The following is a 23,258-nucleotide window of genomic DNA, read 5'->3' as shown; positions in this document are numbered from 1 at the left end:
TAGGATAGTGCTACTTCTAAAGAATGTTGAACTTCAAGTCTACAGTGAATCATGCAATCTATAGAATGGAAGGGTATAGATCACTATAGCAATACCTGAAGTAAAAACACTGTAGGTACATAGGACACTCAGGGCAATTAAATGGTATAAGATGAGTGGTATAAGTTATTACAAAAGTGTAAGAAGGCACAGTATGAGGGAGGATGTAAGGGGTAAGTGGATGTTGTAAAATGACAGTTGAAGGTTGAATTACTGAAGCAAACGCCTTCCTGACCCAGCTCACTGCTCCTGCGCTGGGATGGGGCACATTAGACACACGGGGCTCTTTGTGAGTTTGAACATTTGATGGAGGGTCATTAGTACAACGGAGTGGGAGGGTTCATGATCAGCTGGGGTTGTGATACTGGTTCACTGTGCCACCTCCATTGGTATTCATGGCCACGTTTGACAGCAGCAATATTGCCATGATTCTTCTCCTTTTTTACACATCGTGGGCAGGCAGACAGGCGGACAGGCAGGTGGGCAGACCCCTTCTCCACATGTTTACATACTCCACAGGGGCCTTGAATCCATTAGGCACACAGAAATGGCCTGTGTCATTAACTGTCGCAGTGTGTCAGCACTGCTGTGGTTCCAGACGGCTGGAAGCAGAAACAAGACCAAGAGACTGAGACTGAGACTGAGACTGAGATTGAGACTGAGACTGAGACTGAGACTGAGACTGAGACTGAGACTGAGACTGAGACTGAGACTGAGACTGAGACTGAGACTGAGACTGAGACTGAGAGGGGTGGGGAGTTCCTATCATATCCAAAAGATTATGTAAAAAGTGCAGGATCAGGGGATATTTATTCCTTAATGTTGCCCCAAATGTGCTTTAAAACCATACTTTTAAGACATTCAAGGTCTAAAGTCATTGTTTCCTCTAACAACAATATAAGAAATAGGCATATTGATGTTGAATGATTTATACATTTGTCCTTTCTGCTTCAAGAAAATATCTATATAAGTCTCTCTCTCTCACATGCCATTCCACATGAAAACACTGGGTGAAAAAACTATTCAACAATCACCAGTTATGCAAAAGCATGTTATTACAGTACTACCTCAGCTGATGGCTTCTGTTAAGTTCTTTACAACAAGAACATAAAAGCCATCAAAATTGCTTCCATCATTAGTTCCCTGCCATTTCCTGTCTGCGTGTCACTGTTACTGGTGGGAGGGAAAGCTTTAGATGATGTTCCATATGTCCTGTGGCAATCATTCCACAGTCAATTAGACAGTGCATAATTAACTTGTTCAGTTAAAAGCATTTCACTGTAATTGACAAGGCTCAGAGAGAGACAGAGAGAGAGACAGAGAGAGAGACAGAGAGAGAGACAGAGAGAGAGAGAGAGAGAGAGGTTATTCTCCATTTGATGCCAATCAATCGACAGCCAATACTAAATACCAGGAAATGTGATTGATGACAAAAGTCTGGCCGGCATAGATCCCTGACCTAAACACATTTGGATAAATTCTAACGCCATCTGAGAGCCAGGTCTAATCACCCAACACCAGTGCCCAACCTCACTAATGCTCTTGTGGCTGAATGGAAGCAAATCCAGCATCGATGTACCAACATCTATTGGAAAGCCTTCCCAGAAAAATTGTTATTGAAACCAAGTATTAATGCCCCTGATTTTGAAATAAGGAGGTTCAACAAGGAGGTGTCAGTTTACTAAGCAATGTCCATATGCTTTTGTCCATTTAATATGGTTTCACAAGACAAGTCATAATTACATGAACATTATTAGATTGGCTGCAGGCTACAGTCCATAACGCTAAACATTTCAATCACCCAGTGATAACAACAGATGCATGTTTGAGATCAAAGAAAATCATATTGGACAGTATTTCAGGTTGAATGTCAGTGAATACAGGAAACCCCATTTTGAAGGCCAAAATCTGTGAAAATGTAGAACAGATGGATTGGCATTCATTTTCTAAACACAACTGGAATTCTACATATTGCACACCTATTAGATGTTATGCTATTTAACTAAGGCTTCAAAGTTCACACAATCCTTCCAAAGTGTGAGTGCAGGACAACTGAGGAGGCCTGACTAACAGTCTCACTTACTCTGCTCTGTCTAAGCACTCTGTGGCACATTCTAATCAGTCATAAAATACACCCAGCTGTCATTTACCTACCAAAGGAAAGGTACGTGAGACACAGGCTTGCCAACATCACATTAGTCCTATTCAAATGAATATATCTGAAATCGTTTTTTTTTTGTAAAAAAAACAAACTTCCAAGGTTTTGTTGAAATTGCATAACAAGTAAACAGCAAATTGATGGCATTCCCTTCACAACCTCTGGAAGCTGTCTGAAGCTAGTGTTTGTTAATATTCTAAGCATACTGTTTCTATTTGTGTGAAAGAACAACATTTTAAATGTTTAATGAGAATCAAATGAGTCTAGATGCGTCAGTTCAGCTCAGCTTCTGTCAAAGCTCCGGCTCTGACTTCCCCAATCAAACATTGCTCCACATGTTATTCCCTCTCTCATTTCCTAGCTCTACATATCAGAAAAAAACTTACTGAGTAGCATACAAATGCCCCAGGTTACAAACTGAATTTGCTTGCTTAAATATTTCAGAATACTTAACACAAAATTACATGCATTAATGATGAGAACTTGTCAGAAGCGTGTTATTAAGAAACATGTGAAGATAGATACAAAATACAGGCATGCGAGAGGTGATTAATTATTTTATATGGAAAAGCAAAAGTGTTGGGATTAAAATGATGCGTGTACAGCAAGAGGTTTGTTTTGGGTCATTGGGGCTACCTCTACATGAGACTTTGGAAGGATGTGAGCCAAAGAGAAATGAGAACCTCATCTATAAGTCTAGATAAAGAATAATAGTAAAGGATAATGATGGATGTATTTACTGTACTATATATTTGTAAAATGATATCTCCACATTATTATATCTACACCAGGGGCGTAGCCACGGGTAGGCGTGGGTAGGCATAGGCATACCCAATTTGTTCTAAGGCCCACCCAAAAAAAAAAGATATCCCAAAAATGATGCACCGGGTGCACATCGCAAAGTGAATACGAAAAAAAAAACTGAAAAGATGCCAAAGTTCCCTTTGGCGCTTCCCTAACTACTCTTTGGTCTCTGTGCTAGTCAGAGGAGGAAACAGAAGGAGAATTCCTACAACGTGATCTCAGTGACACGTGGAAATTTAGAGCTTCAATCGAAAAACCTTGTGTGTTTACAAGGAGAATTTACAAGTGAAAATGAATGTGAAATGCGTTCATTGACTAATAACATGCTTATGTCTATCCAGAGGAGGTAATTAGGAACATTAGCAAACTTCAAACATGAACACTGTAGATAGGTGAGTGTGTGGCAGAAAGGGAGTAAGTCAGGGTTTGAGGGTCATTTTATGCTAGTTAAGGGAACATGGTCCTCTCTATGGTCGATGCTCCATGAGAACAGTGGTACCACAACTCCTTCTGAGGCTATATCCAGGCCTCAGAAGTCCTCTCAAGTGTAATTAATAAGCTAGCGAAGGGCTGCCTGACAGTGCCTCAAGCATGCTGGTGCCTCCAGCCTGGTGGCGTAAGAGAAACCTGTGCTCAGGGACACAGCCCTGAGACTGATCCTGACACAAAGTGCAAAGGAGAATAAATACTGAATGGCAGAATCTTCTGAACCCCAGCCAGCCCGCATTTGGAGCCAGTGTTATGAACTGCAACCAAATGTATTGACAGCGCAAGGAAGGTTTAGAAGGTTAACTATCCTGCATGGCATCCTGCAATACTTTCAGTGTCATAGTGCTGTTGTTCTGCGCCTGTTGTGATTCATGTTTTATGGAACAGGTTGGCTATTCTATTCAAAAGTATAAAATGTCATCCTGGCTGCAAGTGATTTATCAGTCATAAAGCTCTGAGAGTATCGCAGTCGTGTTGTAGGGCCTCAAGCACTTCGTTTCTTGATGTCTCAGGTTTCTTTCATTTAGGTGAATTGTTAGGTAAAGTCTTGCCACAAGTGACAACAAATGTATCACAACAACCGACCTGCCAAGTAGATACATTTTCTAACATTTATACTTAGGATAAATACTACAGGAAATGTTGGTTTTGTCTTTTTTCCAACTTATTTCCAATAATATAATAACAATTGCAAATAATTTCAATTTTTAAAGTACTGCAGTGATATCTCTGCATCTGGTAAAAAAGATGCTACTTCAACTCATCTATGTAAATGGCAGCACAGATCTCTTCACTCATTGGAATAAACTACACATCTAGGCTTTCTGACTCAGAAACAAACTACTTTCCACCTCATGCTGCAGAAAGTCAAAAGTACAGTACAGAAATCATGGAACAGACTAACTCTGACTACAAAAAAGGCGTAGGGAGCACCATTTTTAAAGGCCCCTATTTAATTCGCCCACTGGTGACGAGACTCCTAAAAGGGTTGAACCCCCACAGTCAAAATTTCACCTTCAGGTCCAACTGCCTTTGACAGGAGTACATCAAAACAAGAAAGGGTGGTAAAGCAATTGAGTCACACAAACCAGTGAGTCACACATTGCTGCACCGGAAAAGAAAACCAAGCTTCCCTGTGAGCTACAAATCACCCATGTCAATTTCAGGGTGATAATCAAAATGAAATAACTGTGATATATATTTGCTGGTACAAAGCAGAGAGAGATATGGATCATAAACAATGTTAGGTTAGCTTGTCACATTTTCTCTAAGTGCCTATGGGTATTCATTTATCCCGAGATGATGAATGTGGAGCGCAATTCCTCCTGTGACATTATTCCTAAAATATAGCAGATGATTCCCCCCACGCTTTAGCCAGCCGGAAGAAATTCCAGACAACCACCTGCTCTGCATCCGCTCTCCACAGTGAGCCAAGGTCGTGGTGCCTGACATGAGTGAAACGGAAGTGGCACTGAGTTCACTGAGTGTGAACCCATATCATCAAAGAGCATGTCCTCACTGTGTAAACCAACAGCTACTTCTCTCCAGTGAGAGTGCCCAGTCACAGGGCTGAAGGCATTAAAGAGCCGCGTCTCCTTGCCAAGTGTCCTCGTCAGCGCCAAACCTACCTCTGTCTTTCTTTCTTACACTCACTCGTTCAGTGTCATTCTCTTTTCCACAATCTCCCTCTAGATGTCTAACTCGTCTTCACCCACTCTCCCTCTTTCTCTTTTCTCACTCACGCCACTCTCACTGTCACATTTTCCTCCTCACTGGTTTGTGTGACATCCCAGACATTCTCCATTTCCAGACCTTTCTGTATAGTATCTGCCTGGGAATGTCTCAGGGAATCTACATTTGGTCAATTATGCAACTTTATACTGGTGATGTTTTGATGCATCGGCACACCAATAACATTAAACAAGAACACACTCACACAGTTTTCACTGAGCTGCTTGCTCAATTCAATTAATATTCAGTTTCATAGATTAACCCTACAACGTGGTTGACCAAATTGGGCCATATGTAAATGCCTTACCTGCCAGAATATGCTGTCTATCGTGCTTCCCAGGAAGCCTTCCCTTGTTTCAGATGAAAGGAGTTTGGGTCCAAGGATTGTCATGAACTCATCGAAATCCACCTGTCCATCACCTGGAACCAGATGAAGATACGGTAAACATCTGATGACATGGTATATAAGACATTCAGAAGAGCTAAGATTACAAAAGGAATAGTTCTTAAACAGACTGTTCAAAATGGTAATGTCAATGAAGAACAAAATAACAACGAATGGTACAGTGTCTGTATGTCAAATCCACTGAAATGAAGCAAATCATTGGCACAGCAATCATATGAAGGTTGCCGGTTTGAGTCCCTGCAGTGCCAAACGACGTTGCGTCCTTGGGCAAGGCACTTCACCCTACTTGCCTCGGGGGGAATATACCTGTACTTCCTGTAAGTCGCTCTGGATAGGAGCGTCTGCTAAATGACCAAACGTAAATGTAATGTTAGAGCTTTCATAAAGCATTTTGGGTGCATGGTTGAAATAAGTGCCAAAGTCTCTGTAGAAACCCCCGTGGACAGAAGGGCCTCAGTCAATATAATCCTTCATCTCCATCTCTGCATACTCTAAAACCCTTTTTTCCACTAGGTCCTCTTTTTTTCCTTAGTTTCTCTTTCATTTTCCCCCTTAGTTTCTGCCTATTGTTCAACCACCTCTCCTTCTATCCTTGCTGAGACATTGCGTGACCTTGTCAACACAGTGCTGCCCATGCAGGGTCGCGCAACCTGCCCTGACTTAGCTCCTCTCCCTCCCGCTGGCGGGGTTGTCCCTGGAGGAGATGGCGCTGTCAGGTTTGATTGCATCGATTGTCCCTGTGCCCATGTGGGAGTGCATATGCATGCAGGGACGTGACGTCCCCTTCTCTGGGGACACCGTGAGCTGTCATGCAGGATGGATAGAGGAATGGAGGGAAGGATGGGGACTGACAGGATGACCAGGTCAAGGTGCTGGAAAAAGGGGTGTAGGAAGAGCGGAGTCAGCATTTTTGAGGAACTTGTAACCACGGTTACAAGTCGCTTTCAATAAAAAAAACGAATATATACAATATTCTCATATAAACTGCAAATATACACCTTTGCGCCCAAATGGACTTTAGCTCTATCCAAATGTACTTTATCCTAGTTCCACTCCCTGTGGAAATAAAGGAGTAAAGAAGTTGAGCTGTTGCAGTAGCATGATCTTACAATAACAAACTTGCAGGCATTCCATGAAACTTGCAGGCATTGCATCCTACGCTACAGTAGATAAACATCAATATGGATTGGTTTGCCTGGCACAGCAAACCAGATGGCCCCATCCGTATCAGATAGGAATCATCTAGACATTGCAATGTCTGTGTGAAATCGATGCATGCACACGTGCGACATGTCTCCAATTCACACAGCTGCTCGCTTGGCGAAGACACAGTCAGAGTGTTCCTCTGCCGTTCCTCCAGCGAGGCTTCTGGTCTTTGATGTTTTTAGTCCTTTTGATCACCAGTAATTTGTGTGGCATCTATGCATGTAAAAATTAAACACCAATTAAATTAATTGTGTTATGAAAACATCTCCGCTCCTGTCCTTTCTCCATTCGAGCAGTGTGGGATCAATCAATACTTTCGTTCCTCAAATGAGGAATGCTCCTCATCCCTTGATCAATTCAACAGCAGGCTAAACGTTCCGGAAATTGATTCTCCTTCAAACTTTTTTATTTGAACTATAACTTTGTGACTTGAAGTCACTGATTTTTCAAAACATTTTAATACTACGTTCCTGAGGTCAGAGGTTGGGTATGGGTTGTAGATGGTTGTGGAGGTGGCAGATTTCAACTGCTTTCTGGCAAGGCACAACAAGGAAAGGGGTTGGAATCAAAGCCGCTACTATGCGACTTCAAAATGATGAATTTCACTTTAGAAACACTGAAACTGAACTGGGTTTCACACTACCTGAATCCTAACGGTCTTAATGTTATGATGTAAAAGGAACTTGGGACTGCAGCAAACATGGATCTGCTCTTAGGCAGACATATGAATCTAGACAAGTGAGGTTAGATGTGCGAGTCCTGTGGTGCTCTAGGCTCTGGGGCTTGCTGTATGTTTGCATAGCAAAATCATCCATGCTTATCCAAGCTAAGGTGTTCAGTGAAAATCATGATTATGCAAAAGTAATGTTCACGGCTGCATCCAATTGCTTTCTTAAATTGTATGAAGAGAAGACACCAGCGTTCTACACATTATGTTCTGTACATTTAAAAGGACAAGTCAAGTGTATCTCATTGGGTATGCATGTGACCACAGTATAGTGTACTGTAACTATGTTTGAAGACTGAGTGTACCAACAGAGGAAGATCATTCATGTACAATACTGCACACGGTGTGCTTGTGTGTGAGTGTTTTGGCACTTGCCTGTGTGTCTGCTTGTGCATGAGTGTGTTTGCGCGCGCGTGTGTGTACAGCATCTGTGTATGTTAGTGTGTGTGTACAGTATGCTCATGACTCACCATCCATGTCTAGTCTCTGCATGATGATGGCCAACTCCACTTCACTGGGCATGTACCCCAGAGAACGCATGGCCATGCCCAGCTCCTGCTTGGAGATGAACCCGTTGCCATCGCGATCCAGCACCCTGAACGCTTCCCGGATTTCTGCCAAAACAAACAGACGCACACTCAACTCGTCGTCGGCAATCTCCTTTCTCTTATTCACTGTCTCTCTCTCTCACCCACATACAAACAATTCCTGGTCATCCAAACTGTTTGTTCATCCATCCCCTTCCTTGTCTATTTTCCTTCCTTGAACTGTATCTGTCCAGAATGTTTCAAACTGTTTCTTGCAACCATATGTGATTATCTCTCCATTCAATTTACAATACTGTTCTCTCAAAACTCTCTCTCTGTCCTGCCGCTCCCTTCGTCTTTGATCTCGTCTTCTTCATGTGATCGGTTGCACTCCACCGCCTCCAGTTAACAACATTTTAACATTTTTCTCCACCTGCTGTCATCGTTTATTCGCCCTACTGCAGACATTAGCATGGCCTATTCCTCCTTCTTCTCCTTTCCCCTAAACAGACAGAGGAAGAAAGGGAAGTTGAAAGACAAGTGAAGAAGCCTTAGAAGAGTTGGTCTCCCGTCCACTGTAGTTTTACCATGTACTATGTCGCATTACCAGTAGGCGGTAGTCAATAACAGCTACCAAAACAGGAAACACAGCTCTATGGTAATGGATAAGCTTCCTGTTTGTTGATTTGTTTTGTAGGACACCACTGAATGACTCCACTGACTGCTCAGACAGATCTGAACAGATCAGTCTTCCATGTCGAAAAGTCAGCAAATCTCTCTGGACTTATAAATATAAATGTATATTTCATTAGCGTGTCTAAGAAAAGGAGAGGGGTTGTGGGGGAGAGAGAAAAAGAGCAAGGAGAGAGTTACAGAGGTGGGAGAAAGGGGGCAAAGAAGCGATGTGTTTTTAAATTGAGGTGGAATGTGATATCTCTAAAGAACACTATGATTGCATGGTATTCTTGAGCACACTGCTGAGCACTGAATAATATGAAGCAGTGGACTGGCATACAGGAACATGCAGCTTTAGCTGGCATCCTGGTGAATTCAGCCATCTTAAACTATAATTGAAACGAGACCCCCTGTAAATGAAGATGAGGACTTACGGGTTCATGACAATGATGTTGGGAGGTAAATATTTGCCAGGATGCTGATGTTTTTACACAAATGTTTTCTGCAGTCAATGCCACACAGATTCAAAGCACATTTCTTCATAGATCTGAGTGTATCAAAGTTTCCCAGTTAACTTTGCTACAGTGCAAAACATGGTCTTTCCACCATTAACTGTAGACCAGGGCCATCCAGGTGTTTGAGGAGAAGTCATGCTTGACCCGATTTTCGTGGTCTTGCTGTGGAGAATGTTACTCATCCTCTGATGTGCTCTTCATTGGTGAAGACAAATTCTGTGCATCAGGCAACAGTACAAGAACACTGAGATGTCACATCCGTAGTCTGATTGCATCGCCTCACATTTTGGAATGTATAAAGATTCAGATATGACTGGAATTCACCCTTCAAACAGTCAAGACACCGTTCTTTATCAGTCCATGCATTCCAAAACACCTGGTCCCCGAGCAAACGGCGTCAGCCATTATTATTCAAAACACGGTACACAAGCTTGTTCCAGGGATGCTCATTTGTCAGTGTGTGTGCACTCATACAAACACACACCAACACATACATACATACATCCACACACCCTCACGCACACACACAAAAATGCACTCCCACAAACACACACACAATGAACAAACAGAAACAGCCTCGTAAAAGCTGTATGGATTTATTTTCATACACTGAAATGAGCGTTTCATGAATAAATCCATCAGGAAAAAGCATGAGTGACTCAGGCCTTTGTAGAGTAGTTCCCCATGTCTGGGACTTGTTTGATAGACATTCTGGACACATTTTCATATGGTTCCTGATATTTCACACATAATTGCTGCGTCCTCAAGGCTTTAGCAATTTTTTCCAATCACTCGCCCAAAGCAGTGACTCAAGGTTTAGCTTTCTGTATTCAATTCAATGAGAACATACCACGACAAAAAGCAGAACTATGATTTAAGACAGCCTAAGGCTAAGCCTAAGGCCTAAGGCTAAAATCCAGTCCATTCTTTGAAATAAAATCAAAATCTTCAAAACATCATGGATCTCATGGGGTGTTTTTTTCCATGAACCTGCCATGACATACATGACCAGCTTTTCTTGGTTTAAGTGTGTGTTCTGTGTGGTTTTGTGTATGCCTTTGTGTGTGTGTCATGCAATCACCTCGCACTTCCTGCCTGACCTTTCAGACCCAGCAGCACAGATTGGTCTCAGCGGAGGCATGGCTGGCACACACAGAGCTACCCCCTCTGCAACCATACGCACATGCAGCACTGAGACACTAGAATTCTTTCAAGTACTACATTTTTGCCTCAGCATACAGCTACTTTACCCCTTAGTGAAAAACCTTTATGGCTACATTCTGTATTATGGCTGAGGTGGTGATATCAGGGAGAGAGAGAGTAAGGACTGATAAGAAAGGCACCAACATCCCTCCACCAGACCTGAGTGCTGTTAAGCTGTTGGTGAGATGAGCTTGCTGTAGCACTTTAATGGCATAGGACAACAACAAAAAACATTTACACTGCCTCTTTAGTGTACACTCTGAAAGCTTGAAATCGCCTGCATGTTACTGCCACCATAGGTGATTCGAGGAAACGAAAAAGAAGGTTCAGCGAACAGGAGAAAGAAATATTGGTTCACAAAGTTACAGCTAACATTAACATGTTACAAGGAAGAAATACACCTCTCCTCCCATCTCTTTGCGACACAAACCCACTTTCCCTTATACCCTCCCAGCAGCGGTAATCTGCGTTTTTACTCAAGTGCGCTGCCTATGTAAATACGGTTTTATGTCTTCACCCGCTATTTTATGCCTGAAATTAGAGCAATCCTGTTAGTAAATGAGGCCCTTAGTGCGTTATTGTTAAAAATTCATTCATTTTCTCCAATGTGTGGTACTGCATTACATTTCACTTTGGAAACAACTGCCTTGTAATCAAATGAGAAATTCATCGGTACAAATCAGCATTTTGAACCTCTTCAACTATTATGGTGCTCTCTCCAGCCAGGTTCTTGGCTATACCACAATGTGGCATTATTAGATTAATATGTGGGAGCCTTAAGATCGTTTAGCTGGTTCCATGTCAATGGTGTTTGGTGTATGGCAGACAGTATTATCCATAAGCGAGGGTGATAATTTACAGACTAGTATCTGAATGCAGCTGAAGAGATAACAGAACCATTCGAGTTCATGAAGCACCCTCTTGGCTCACAACAGGCCTGGTTTCTCCTTGGTGATATTTCACTAAATTTCCGGATTACTCCAGTATGCCTTCTTTAATTTGTAATGTGAGCACTGTTCTTATAGGAGGAGTTGCCACCACAAGGCATTAGTGATGCATATTTCCACAAGGAGTGCAATCTAAAGTATGTCCACAGTTTTGCTAAAGACAAGAAACCCCGGCCTTCTTACTGGAATGGTCTTCTCACCCAGCACCACTGGAACCCATCCTGTATCTTGTACCAACCTGAACATAAAACTTTAAATGACCAGTAATCCTTATCTGTAATCCAAGCCTGATGTGCCTCACCGTCTAGCTCCTCCACAGAGATGCTGGCCAGCTGGTCACTGTCTGTGTTGGAGATGGAACGACTTAGGTAGTTCCCCTTGTACAGCAGACCAGCCGTCACATGGTGGAACGGCATCTTCTCCCTGAGAAAAGGACAGAAAGAAAAGTGAGATAAAGGTCATTGAAAAAAGGAACACAAAGGCACGGATGCTTGTACAGGGATTTGAACCACATCGTAAAGAGGGAAAAGATAGACACACATTTTTTTATCCAAAGCTGTTTGAATGCAGCTTCTGACTGGCACAGTGCCCTAACACAGGCAGCAACCCAAATAGTGATGATCCTCAATTGTTAGCCAAGATCCCATGTGGTGCACTATCTAAAGGAGACGGAACATTTGCACTGTCAGTTCACCCGAGTCCCTGTAATTAGGGCAGGGCAGGGGGCGTGAAGGATTACCTCACGGCCTCCATCACACAGACTGAGAGTGGAGCTGAAAGCCAGAGACACTCAAATAGTACCAACAATTGACTAATCTGGAATAGTGAGTTATACAGATGTTGCTCTTGAATGATCACCTAGAAAAATATGTACAATGTTAAAAGCATCAGGCAAATAATTCACGAGACATGAGATACGTTTAGGGAGATGCATGAAGTAAATACACAAACATGAAATGTCCCACTTGGCAACCAAGGGTTATCCTCTGTCAAACTATATTTAATAAACAAAAAATATAGTTTATTTTCACAGAGTGCAAAAGTAACAAAAACTCATTCCCTAAACTGGAATGTCATCCTGTGACACCGGTATACCATGGGGTGTGTGTGGCATTTCATTATTTAGTCAATTCTTTTCTCTACAAGATTACAACACGGAAAGTAGGAGATCTGCCACAATGCTTTTTCAAATTGTATTTTGTTGTGACGAGTGCTGAAAGTTCTCATTGACACAGCACAAGAATCCTCAAGAAAAAGGTTGACAGACAGAGGGGTCTGTCCAGAAAATCTTTGAATACCTCCCTGTTTTCAGAATTATTAGAACATTAAATATTGATGGCATGAAGAAAAAGTTTTATGGATAGTCACCAACATAAAATAAGTCTTACGCATATTACGCTCCTACGCTAATCCTAAACTCTATGCAGCCCAAGAGAGAATCCCATTCCTAGCTAAACACAAAATGAAGGTTGTCAAATTAAACTTAACTGCCATTGTAAATGTGCCATCTGTTTTGGGGAAACAATATTCTGAATGAGATCAGAATGATGAATGAATCACATTTAGTACGTAACGCAATGTGAAAGAACTAACAGCTGCTCTTGACACTTTGAATTTTAAATAAAGTATCTACGGAGTGATGAATCAAATTTACTGAGGCGGTAAAGTTTTATGTCCAACAAATTTAAATGGTCTCACAGTCACAGGTAGGTGAAGTAAAACATTATAACGACAGGTCTACAAAACGGACCCAGCAGCATTTGGTTTGATTTCATAGCTGAATCCCATTGAATGTTCGTTACAAGTCATTTTTGCTGGCTTTGAGATCCTATAAATCTTCTTGAAGTGACATCAAGCCTGGCAAATAAATCAAAGCTCACATCCATTTAGTTCAATCTTTCAGATATTTTCTTTCTTGTTTGATTAAACTTTCCAGCCTCATTCGTTATAGCTGTATTTTTAGAAGCTTTCAAATTGTTATGTTACGATTCATTCTTTTTCAGACATCTATTATTTAGACGTTTCTCAGTCATTTCTAATAGTAAAACCATCTGTCTTGACTAGTCTCTTAACAACATTGTTGTACCGTAGCTCATCACATTTTGTGCCAAACACTCACAGTAGGGGATCACTACTGAGTATTTTATCTGTCAATATCCTTTGAACTCAACATTAAGAGGATTAATTGACTATTAACACTATAGCTGTGCCAGTCCACTAAACGATCATACTCCACGGATGTGATTTTTCATCTTGATCTTTCTAGGAACAACAATAAACAAAATCTTCTGTATTAACCTGGTTTTCCGGAACTACAATGAAGATGAGAGAGCACTTTGCCTGGAGGACTGGATCTAACACAAAGAATGAAGGTCTAGCTCTTAGTAGACTTACAGTCACGTTTCTAACACCTCTTGCCCTTCTCTGAAGTAACACGATTATCTATCCGAAAGCTCTGTCTACCACTGATTGAATACAGAGTAGGTATGATACTCTGTGAGAGATAAAGAGCTAGTGTGAAGATATCCTCTTCTGTAGGATGTACACCAAGACACCCACTAAAGGAGGAAGAACATCCTACTAAGAAAGAGGTGGAATGTGAGAGCCCAGAGAGGCAACATGCTGTCGAATAGGACAGGTCTGACTGTGTACCGACTGCTATGCTAAAACACTGCCTTGGTGCGTTGGACAAAGCTCAGTTGGAGACAAAAACATATTGACACTGACTGGGGTGCTCAAGTCAAAACATTATCTCATCAAGGACAGGGAAGAAATCCATGTCAGGCTAATGGTTTGTTGTGCTTTGTTGTGTCACTTATGTGCGTGAATATGTTTAGAACATGTTTATGAAACAGATGCTTTTTCTCTTGTTTGTTCTTTTGGAATGTATTTCTGATCATAATTCCCAATATCAGTAAATTAAACAACTGAGAATTAAAATAAAAAGTCGAATTGAAATACAGTTCAAACGTCTAGATTTTACCAGGGAACAAGGGTGGGACTGAAATTGGGACGTGAAGGCAGCCGCAGCCCAGTGACTTTCCACTGATTTTCCAGGGTCTAGCTACAAAATCGAAACAGCTGGCTCCTGGTTGCTCGCTGAACATCTTAAACACTGTGCTGCCTTCACAGTAGCGGCTTGTCAATGCATTCAATTTCACTGGTAATGTTTTCACTTTAACCAATTCGTGCTACTTTCTCTCGCAGGGCAAACTAATTAACTAATTAGCTGAATCAGATAGCAAGGTGGCTGAAAGCACAGCAATGTTCAAGCAACTGTGGCCCAGGGTTGTAAACACCTACAGTCTACAAGAGAAAGATAATTGCATAGTTTTTTCCTTCAATTGTATTGTCAATTGATTTCCGCCTTATATTCATCATTCCTCTAATGATTGTAATGGCGAGTGCAAACATCCGAAAGACCAGGGCGAGTTGGATATTCTCACTGAGATTCACAGGCTGATAAAACAAGCTGTGGATTATAGAGGTGTAATAATTGGACCAAGCATCAATATTTAAGGGGGTGCTGCTACAGTATCCACCACTTGCATCTCTAAAGCGTTAAAATTACAAGAGCATTCTTTATGGCCACTGTTTTATTTACAGAAATCATGTAATTATTCAACACCTTAAAGTTGCATTATTAATTTTTAAGCAGATCATCTAATGGACCTTTAACCACTGACACTAGCAGCTGGTACTCTTTGTGCCAATATATTATAATGCAAAACCTGTCACAGTTGTCATCTGTTTGATAAAATAAATTGAGAGGGAAATCTTTCAAACGATAAAAGTACTTCTTGGACCTAACAGTACATACAAAAACACACAAATGACATGAACCTCTTAGTGTAAGGACACCATCTTAGCATGGGACATGTTTTGCTGTTTATATCTCAGTTAACTGTTGTTAAATCTTATTGTGAGTTCACAGTAAGTGTAGCTGGAGTTTGTGTTGGTGTCTATACCCAGTCAACATCGACATTAGACGGCTGGTCATTTCAGGTCAGGCTTCATGGTAAAATCAAGACTAGTGGCGTCTTTGAATACCTGTTAAAGTTTAGGCAAGCTCTATTAGACTAGGTCTTGGAAGACAGTTCCAACCGAACTGCATGGTAGTAAATCAAAAACCAAAGTATGTGTGTGTAGGTGTGTGTGGTCTTATGTGAGAAAGGCATGACTAATCAAAGCACTGTCTCCCTAAAGGAACATAGACTGTACCTGCAACATTTGTGTAAGGAGAGACACCAGAGAATTACAACCATGCTGCCATCTATGCTGCCATCTAAGGGAGGACTGAAAGTCTGACCTGAGTGAGTGAGAAAGGGATACACGACTAATCAGTATGTTGCTGCCAACCAAATTTCATTTTAAAACGTACAGTACAAGCATATGAGAGGGATTTGACCACTGTTATTGGGGAATTAGATATGAGAATGGCATGAGTCATCAACCTGCTGCACTGTTAAAAAAAAGACCAGCCCTGTATCCTAAAGAAAGATGTGACTAATCAACCTGCCACATCACTGAAGACCACAGCGTCATGTGCTGGCTTTCTGGGTGGCGGGGAGACCAGATGGCTATTTGTCAGTCAAATCTTGCCACTCAACTCAGCCACTGGATGTGCATAGATACAGAACATTATGCACACACCCACTGAACACTTACTCAAAGAAATATAGCAATCTTATGAAGTGCTTGTAGTCACTCTTGTGTGCTGTCCATCGTACAAAAACTGTGGCTGTAGTAATTATTCAAATCACTTTAGTAATGACACACTGAGTACATTTGACATCGATGTATTAGTTACAGCATCATTACACTATGTATTCAGTCACCATACAGTATTGAAATACATACCCAGTCAGACAACAAACAACAAATGATCATTGATCATTAAAAGATATAGAGACTTGGAAGTGAAATATGATTTTTTTGTGATACTTAAGATGATGCATTCTTATGTTCCTTCCTATCAAATTTCCATCAAATTTCACCAACACAACAGATTTCTTCAGCAGACATTCAAAACTAATATCTAAAACTAGACTCACAATCAAGGACACTCAATCGTCAGGCAACAACCATGGAAAACACGTGTCCAATGGCAACTCTTGAAACAGGCTGACCACGTTTTTCATAAAGACATCAAGTGAAGTCAGTTCCGTACATTATGAAACCAATGTCACAGACTGAGTGAGGGTAGCGGAGGCACTGTACTACAAGTGAATATGAAACGGGATTGCAACATGGCAAGGAGACAAACAGCAATGAGAGGAATAAACATCCACCAGCCCTCCAAGCAGGCACACGTCCATGTTTCTGTACGAGTAAACAATCTGGATCCCCACCAACAGTCTCGCCCACTGTATGCTGTTGCTTACCCATACTGATTGTGCTCTGTGGGATACTGCAGCACCACTGGCTCCATGGGGCACTCCATCACCTCCCTCAGGCAGGGGGTGCCCGGCAAGTCTCCATTTACCTCTGTCCTGGTCACTCTCCCTGCCTCTGCTCCTGCCCCTCTCCCTGCCTCGCCCCCTCCCAGAAGATCCGGTTCTGTGACCTCCTCCTCCATCAGACGTCTCCTAAACACAGCAGCAGAAGGGTGCCCGTCCCCAGACTCCTGAGCCTGACTGCCTCCCCAATTTGAGTTTCTTCCAAAGCAGCAGCATCGGTGCTCGGAAATCCGTTGTAAATATTTGAGTGGTGAGAGGAGCAGGTAGTGGTTCTCACTCTCTCTCCCTCTGTCCCAGACTCTCTCTCCCTCTTTTGCTCACTCACTCACTCCTCACAGTACAAACATTCCTCCACATGGGGACACAGGTTCGGAAGACTCATTAGCGAACCTCAGTGACTGCCTCTGCGGCTGCGCCAACACACCCCAAAGCGCGCACAGCGCAAAGCGATAGGTTCTGAGTTGCGGTATAGGTGCAGCAACAATAAGTCACAGAGAGCTGTTGAGGAGCTACATGTAGAGAAGTGCAACCAAACACAACACGTGAATAAAGCGTATGTGATTACTTTCTGCGAAAAAAAAGCAAGCGTCACCGTGCGGCATTGCAGCGCGGGAGGGACACTCGAGGAAGCAAGGTGCCCTAATGAAATGTGTGAAAGCAGTCCTTCACACCTCCAGTACATCACAGCTCTCCAAAAGCACTTCCTGTAAATTGTTAGCACAATCATCAGTATGAGAGCTGTGGTACTTAAACATTTTGACCTATAATTATCAGTCACCATCAATCAATGCATAATTTCAATTTCATATTTTTTTTCGAGGATCTATGCCTATTAAAACTCCGATGTGCACAATCTTGCCTTAGGGGTGAAATAATTCAATAGGCTATCATTCTAGTCATTACACAAATATTTTGTGATATTTTCTGATATTGACTGAGTTTTTTTTCTCCTTCAAATCCACCTTTAAAGTATTTAGTAAATTAGACATACGATCAGGATGTTTGCATAAAAACGATTTGATTTAGTCTATTTTCAGACTAAAATAACGTTCTTCGGTACAATATCCAAACACAAAATTTAACATTAGACATAAAGCTTCAATGTAGGTTAGCATATCTGAAAAACAACAGGTGCGAGGACAACCACCTGTGCCAGAGCCAGGCAATGAAAATGTGCAATCATTTGATATGAAACATGATTTATTCAATATCATTGTAATTTGCAAGACTGTATCTCAGACTTACCTATTAGGGTTTGTCCTTTAAAGTATAGTAATTTATCAAATGCTTTGTCAACACCCAAGGTCGCGCAATAGGATCCAGTTTAAACTTGCTTCAAAAAATCTTCTCGGACAAACACTATGCCATAGAGTGAAAAAAATAAAGTTGACTAATAAGGTTCCTTCTAACTTTGACTATTTTTCCACCACAAAGAGGTGGAAAGGTTCGGTTGGATGGTGCTCTTTCTAATAGTCCATGCTTATTGGGATCATTCAATGCCCCACATCTAATGGATGTAGGCTGAAATCGAACTGTTGCACTTTTCTCCCAACGCGACTGTCAATCTTAAAAGCCCTATCGTTTCACATTTCTATTTGCTATGGTAAAATATGTCCATAGAATGATTCGAAAGCTAAGTAAGCAAGCCCAAGTAATTTACTTAAAATTACTGTCCTTGGTTGGCAGATTTATTGACGCCGAATGCCTGGAAGGACTGATGAGACAACCTAACGACAGAGGCTTCTAAAACTAATAAATTCAGTAGGCTACGCATTCGAGATCAGTAATTGTTGCTTACTCGAATTTCCATTTTGTGTCAATTCCTTTGAAAAAAACAGGCATCCACTAAACACCACACGGATGCATCCTTTAGATAGTTCAGTCATATTTCCTTCCCACGACAGGCTATTAACCCATGCGCGGTTGGGGAAGACGCAAGACTGCCCAGGCAATTCATACTATACAGGAAAAGCTTACCATCTGCTAGGCTACGTCTGCCCTCCTCATTGACAAGCGACAGGATTTTATATTCCAAGGTGACGAGACCCACATTTCATTGTATGTTGTGACAGTCATATACAGAGCAAACAGTATCAGAACTACAATATGTAATTTGTACTTATGGATAAGATAGTAACTAGCCGCAATACACATCAATGGAGAGAAAGAAAGACAAAAGAGAATTGAGTTGATTCTGAAGAATGTATAAATGGATTGAGATTGGGGTGGATTAATGGGAAAGATGATGGATAAATATGTATAACCATGAAGAAGCCTAGCTATGACTGGCTTCAAAGCTTTATTGCTAAAATTGTTGGGATTTAGAGTCGTTGATTTAAAGTAAGAGAGGAATGGATGGATAAGTGGATAGATGACGAGATATGGGAAAGAAGGCAAGTAGGGAATAGTATGTACTGTAGACATTGGAAGCCACAGAAAGCACTCAGAAGTCCTGCCATGTGATGTCCAAGAGTCAGAACAGTCAGATAATTACGCTAGACAGCTTTAGTAATGCTACATATGAAAACCTATAATTAAGTATTCATTGTTGACATGAATAAGTAGGGCTAAAGCACAAGAAGAAATGGACAGATAATCAAAGTATTATAAAAAGTACCATGGATGACTTTCCAGAAATATCCACAATTAGTATGGTAATTATCCCAGGTGTAATGATAACCCCATACCTCAACCATTAATGAGTAAAACAATTATCTAACGGAAGTAAAGAAAACAAATTACAGTAATAATTTGGCAACAAACAGTACATTTTCTTTTTGGCTAATGGTCATTATGTCCCTAAGGATCTACATTCCTACCTTCTCAACATGCAGGATTAACCTTGAATAACGGAGATGACATCCTCTTTTGTGAAGGTGTTCCTTTAAAGCCTACCTTCAATGGGTCTCTTTTGTGACCACCTTTTCAGTATCATATTTATTGATGTGCCAACCTCTGAGGCTCCAGAAAAATGTTGAATGGAACCAACTGGCCAACTCATCAGTTTCATTAAAATTATGTACGACATTTCATCGTTGTTAATACCACTGAGGCAATGTGGATATGGGCCAATGTGTCCCATGAGACTACAAGAGCACCAAAATGTTCTGGCATAATTACCTTCAGTTATCAGCCCCTAGGAGTTCAAGCATGAGTAGAAGGGTAAACACATATATAATATACAACATTATACACTGCATTGCAACAGCCAGCAGATCAATAGATCATAATGATCCCTAAATCTTTTTGTTTTGGAACTCCAAAACCATCCACCAAGCTGGATCACTTCTCAGGCTGGAGAAAAAGCTCAGCAGGGAGATATATTTCACAGCATCCCAGTTATAATTCTGGAGCATTTGAAACATCCGCACATAATGGATCACACCTGACATCAATGTTCTTAACGACTCATCTGAGGGGTACAATAAACGACATCTCCCATCATTCAAGTGATGTGTAACAGTTCCAATAACATGAACATCCTTCTCTGTGTATCTGCATCAATTTACAAAACATGTTAGTGAGTTATGTATTCTATTTGTGCTGTGTGTTGTTCTTAGCTGAGGGCAAATATTTAGAAAAGGAAAACAACCAAAGCATTTTCTCATTATTCAAATTAATTAGCCGTGCAGTACTGGAAAATTAAGCAGAATGTTAACAACAGTACATGTAGATTTTTCAAGACACAGTATACTAGTTTCTTTACGTATGAAGGACATGTCCTGAGTTCTTGCACGCACAAACATCCGTAAACATGCACAATGCACAAACACACATGCACACACACACGCACATGCACACACAAATGAGAATCCCCCTCATTTCTCACACCCTCAGTCTAAGCTCCTTACACTAGTTCACTCACATTTGTGTGTGTGTGTGTGATGGTGTGTGTATGTGTGTGAGAGTGTGTACAGTCTTTGTGTGTGTATATCTTTATCCCTGCTGTTGTTTTACCATGGGATTTAGCATTAGAAGAAGTTGCGAGTCATACTATAAGGTCTACTCTGAATTAGCTGACACCAAGATTTTTAATCCTCTCCATAACATCTAGTAGCCGATGAGGAGCTTAGAGTTGGCATCTAGAAACTCTCTTAGGGACATATAAAGGATTTTCCAAGTAGAGGGTGCCGTGAAGTATGGCTCGTCTGGATTCACCGTGACAGGTTTCCTGTTAGAAGGCTCATTCCACTACGGTTGAGTCTACAGCAACAAGGAACCAGAATTGACAAAATCAACAGTTCTAAAGACTTACCTTTGATACAGATGTTCAAATGATGCAGGTTAAAACGAGGGAACGGAAACTTTCACTTTTTGGTGAGTGTGAATTTCTGTAGAGACAATCTACAAAATTGTCTTCAGACTGTCTTTACATCAACATTACAGAATGGGAGCACCAATACAGAGACCCAACACATGTTCATACACTCTGGGCTCTGGTTCACAGACTGTGGTTATTTAAGGGTAAAAGCCCTGGGGTGTTTGGCACATTATCACTCCCAACTCGAATCAATCCATGAAGCCGTTTCAGAGAGAAGCTGTCCCTCAACAGTCCCTCGGCCATTACAGACAGACACATTAATAAACTGGCAAAACATGCCTGTCTGAATTTGTATGGGGTAACAAACATACAAAACAAATTTTTTTGAAAGACTAGAATGCTTAATAGAATGCATTATTTGCATTGTGATTGAGCTAGATAGAGCATGATACAGTGTAACATCACAACTGATATACCGTTTTTGATGGTCAGTTTTGAACTGGTATTACAAGTGCATCACTAACCGGACTGGTACCAGATCAGACTGTAATGGTCTAACAGGGAATCAATAAGAGAATATTGGAAATCTCCTCAAATAGTAACTATCCATAGTTGCAGTTTAAAAAAGAATGTTAACCCTTAAAAAAAGATTCACCCGACTATTTTCCTGTTTATCCTGGTGTGTAAGACAGGTCATAGGACTATTATGCTAGTTGATTACCTTGTTGTGGAGTGCAGCAACCAAAAAAAGAAAGTTTCCTGTTTCCTGCTGTAGGACACCACTTGGGCTGGTGCTTTATCCCATTAGTGTCATGGTTTTGTGGCTGCATGTATCCTGTAGTACTTGCTGTTCAAAAGAGGCACTTTCCAAATTCAATTGCTGATACGTTTTCATTGGTCTCTGTTTTTTGATGTGTGTAACATTCAGATACATAGGTGACCTACCCTAGAAAACCTTTGATCATCTTTTCCCACTTATATGTAGTCTAGGACACATAAATCTGAACACTCCATGCACTCATTCTTTCCCACACAAACAGTACTGAACATGATCAAACTGTGACACAACACAAGCATTCTCATAAGTCTTATTCTAATTTTCCACTTCTCATCTGAGAAACCCTGAAAACCTTTATAGGACTTTGGGTCTCCACACAAAAACACACACAATCGTATCTACCATTAAAATCTCAGCTCATTCTTGCATTGCAGAGGATGGGTAAGTGGCCTCAGAGCATGGTCCATTTCCATCTCTATTGTCACATTAAGTCTGTTTTCTGGCACACTTTTCAATCTTACCATTCTATTATTGCTATTCCACTCCTCCAATATTCCTCATATTTTTGGAGCACAAGTGAAGTAGGACTGGACAAAGAAATTGAGTAGAAGATTTACAATGAAACATGATATAAATGACACTGATGTAGTAACATACGTTACTACAGATTTCCTTGCTGGTTTCCAATTTTCATGTGAAATCTGCAATTGTGGAGATACTCCAGAAAAGAATAAGTATTTAAAAGTCACACTTGGACAAAAATTATAAGAGTAGCACATCAAAATAACAGTATCCTCTGGGAGGGGTTATCAGTGATTTATAGCGCTCCATTGTGAATCATTGTGAGCCGTTACATCTGTTCAGTCCATTACACCATTAAAATGCAAATCCTCCCATGAAAAAGAAAACATCACATGCCAGACGAGGCGATCGTTTGGTGCTCATTTGGTTAATTGACTCCTCTCAGTTAACGAGCAGATTATAATTAGTGCTAATCAAGGCCTTTGGCCTCTAGCGACAGGCAAGCAAGTGTCTGTGATCTGAGTCGAAACAGCATACACTGCTCCGTCATTACGCAGGTCAAAGTTCAACCCCCCAACTGACTAAAAATTCCCTATTGTCTACCATTTATAGAAATTCAAAGCAACTCGTGTCACATTCTGGTGTCTCCATTTGTGTCAATTTGCTAATTTGATTGGGGCTTTTGCTTGTCATTTCTAGCATATCCCTCTTTGACAGAAGCCAGGTCTGAAATTGGCTCTGTCTCCCTTCAAATCTGCTTGCTTGATAGAATGCCCAAAGTTCTTCCCTCATGTGAGCATGCTAACATTCA

At 41.1% G+C, this 23,258-nt stretch overlaps 1 protein-coding gene across 2 annotated transcripts in view; it reads right to left on the bottom strand.

The window, feature by feature from the left end:
• The window catches only part of caln1 (calneuron 1), a 30,476-nt gene extending 11,704 nt beyond the window's left edge, over positions 1 to 18,772 (bottom strand). The window contains exons 1-4 of one of the 2 annotated variants that reach the window (XM_047035931.1): positions 18,132 to 18,772; positions 11,729 to 11,850; positions 8,031 to 8,174; positions 5,529 to 5,641 (exon numbers count right to left, since the gene is read on the bottom strand). In XM_047035931.1, the coding sequence (XP_046891887.1) occupies positions 5,529 to 5,641; positions 8,031 to 8,174; positions 11,729 to 11,843 (372 nt within the window). In that variant the 5' untranslated portion in view covers positions 11,844 to 11,850; positions 18,132 to 18,772. Of the gene's footprint in view, positions 1 to 5,528; positions 5,642 to 8,030; positions 8,175 to 11,728; positions 11,851 to 16,811; positions 17,184 to 18,131 lie in introns of those variants that run through there. The other variant, XM_047035929.1, reaches the window with a different exon arrangement.
• Positions 18,773 to 23,258: the final 4,486 nt, after the last annotated feature.

This window comes from Hypomesus transpacificus, chromosome 15 (assembly GCF_021917145.1).
Source record: "Hypomesus transpacificus isolate Combined female chromosome 15, fHypTra1, whole genome shotgun sequence".
In the NCBI taxonomy this organism is placed as follows: domain Eukaryota; kingdom Metazoa; phylum Chordata; class Actinopteri; order Osmeriformes; family Osmeridae; genus Hypomesus; species Hypomesus transpacificus.
This window is presented reverse-complemented; position numbering and strand designations above follow the sequence as displayed.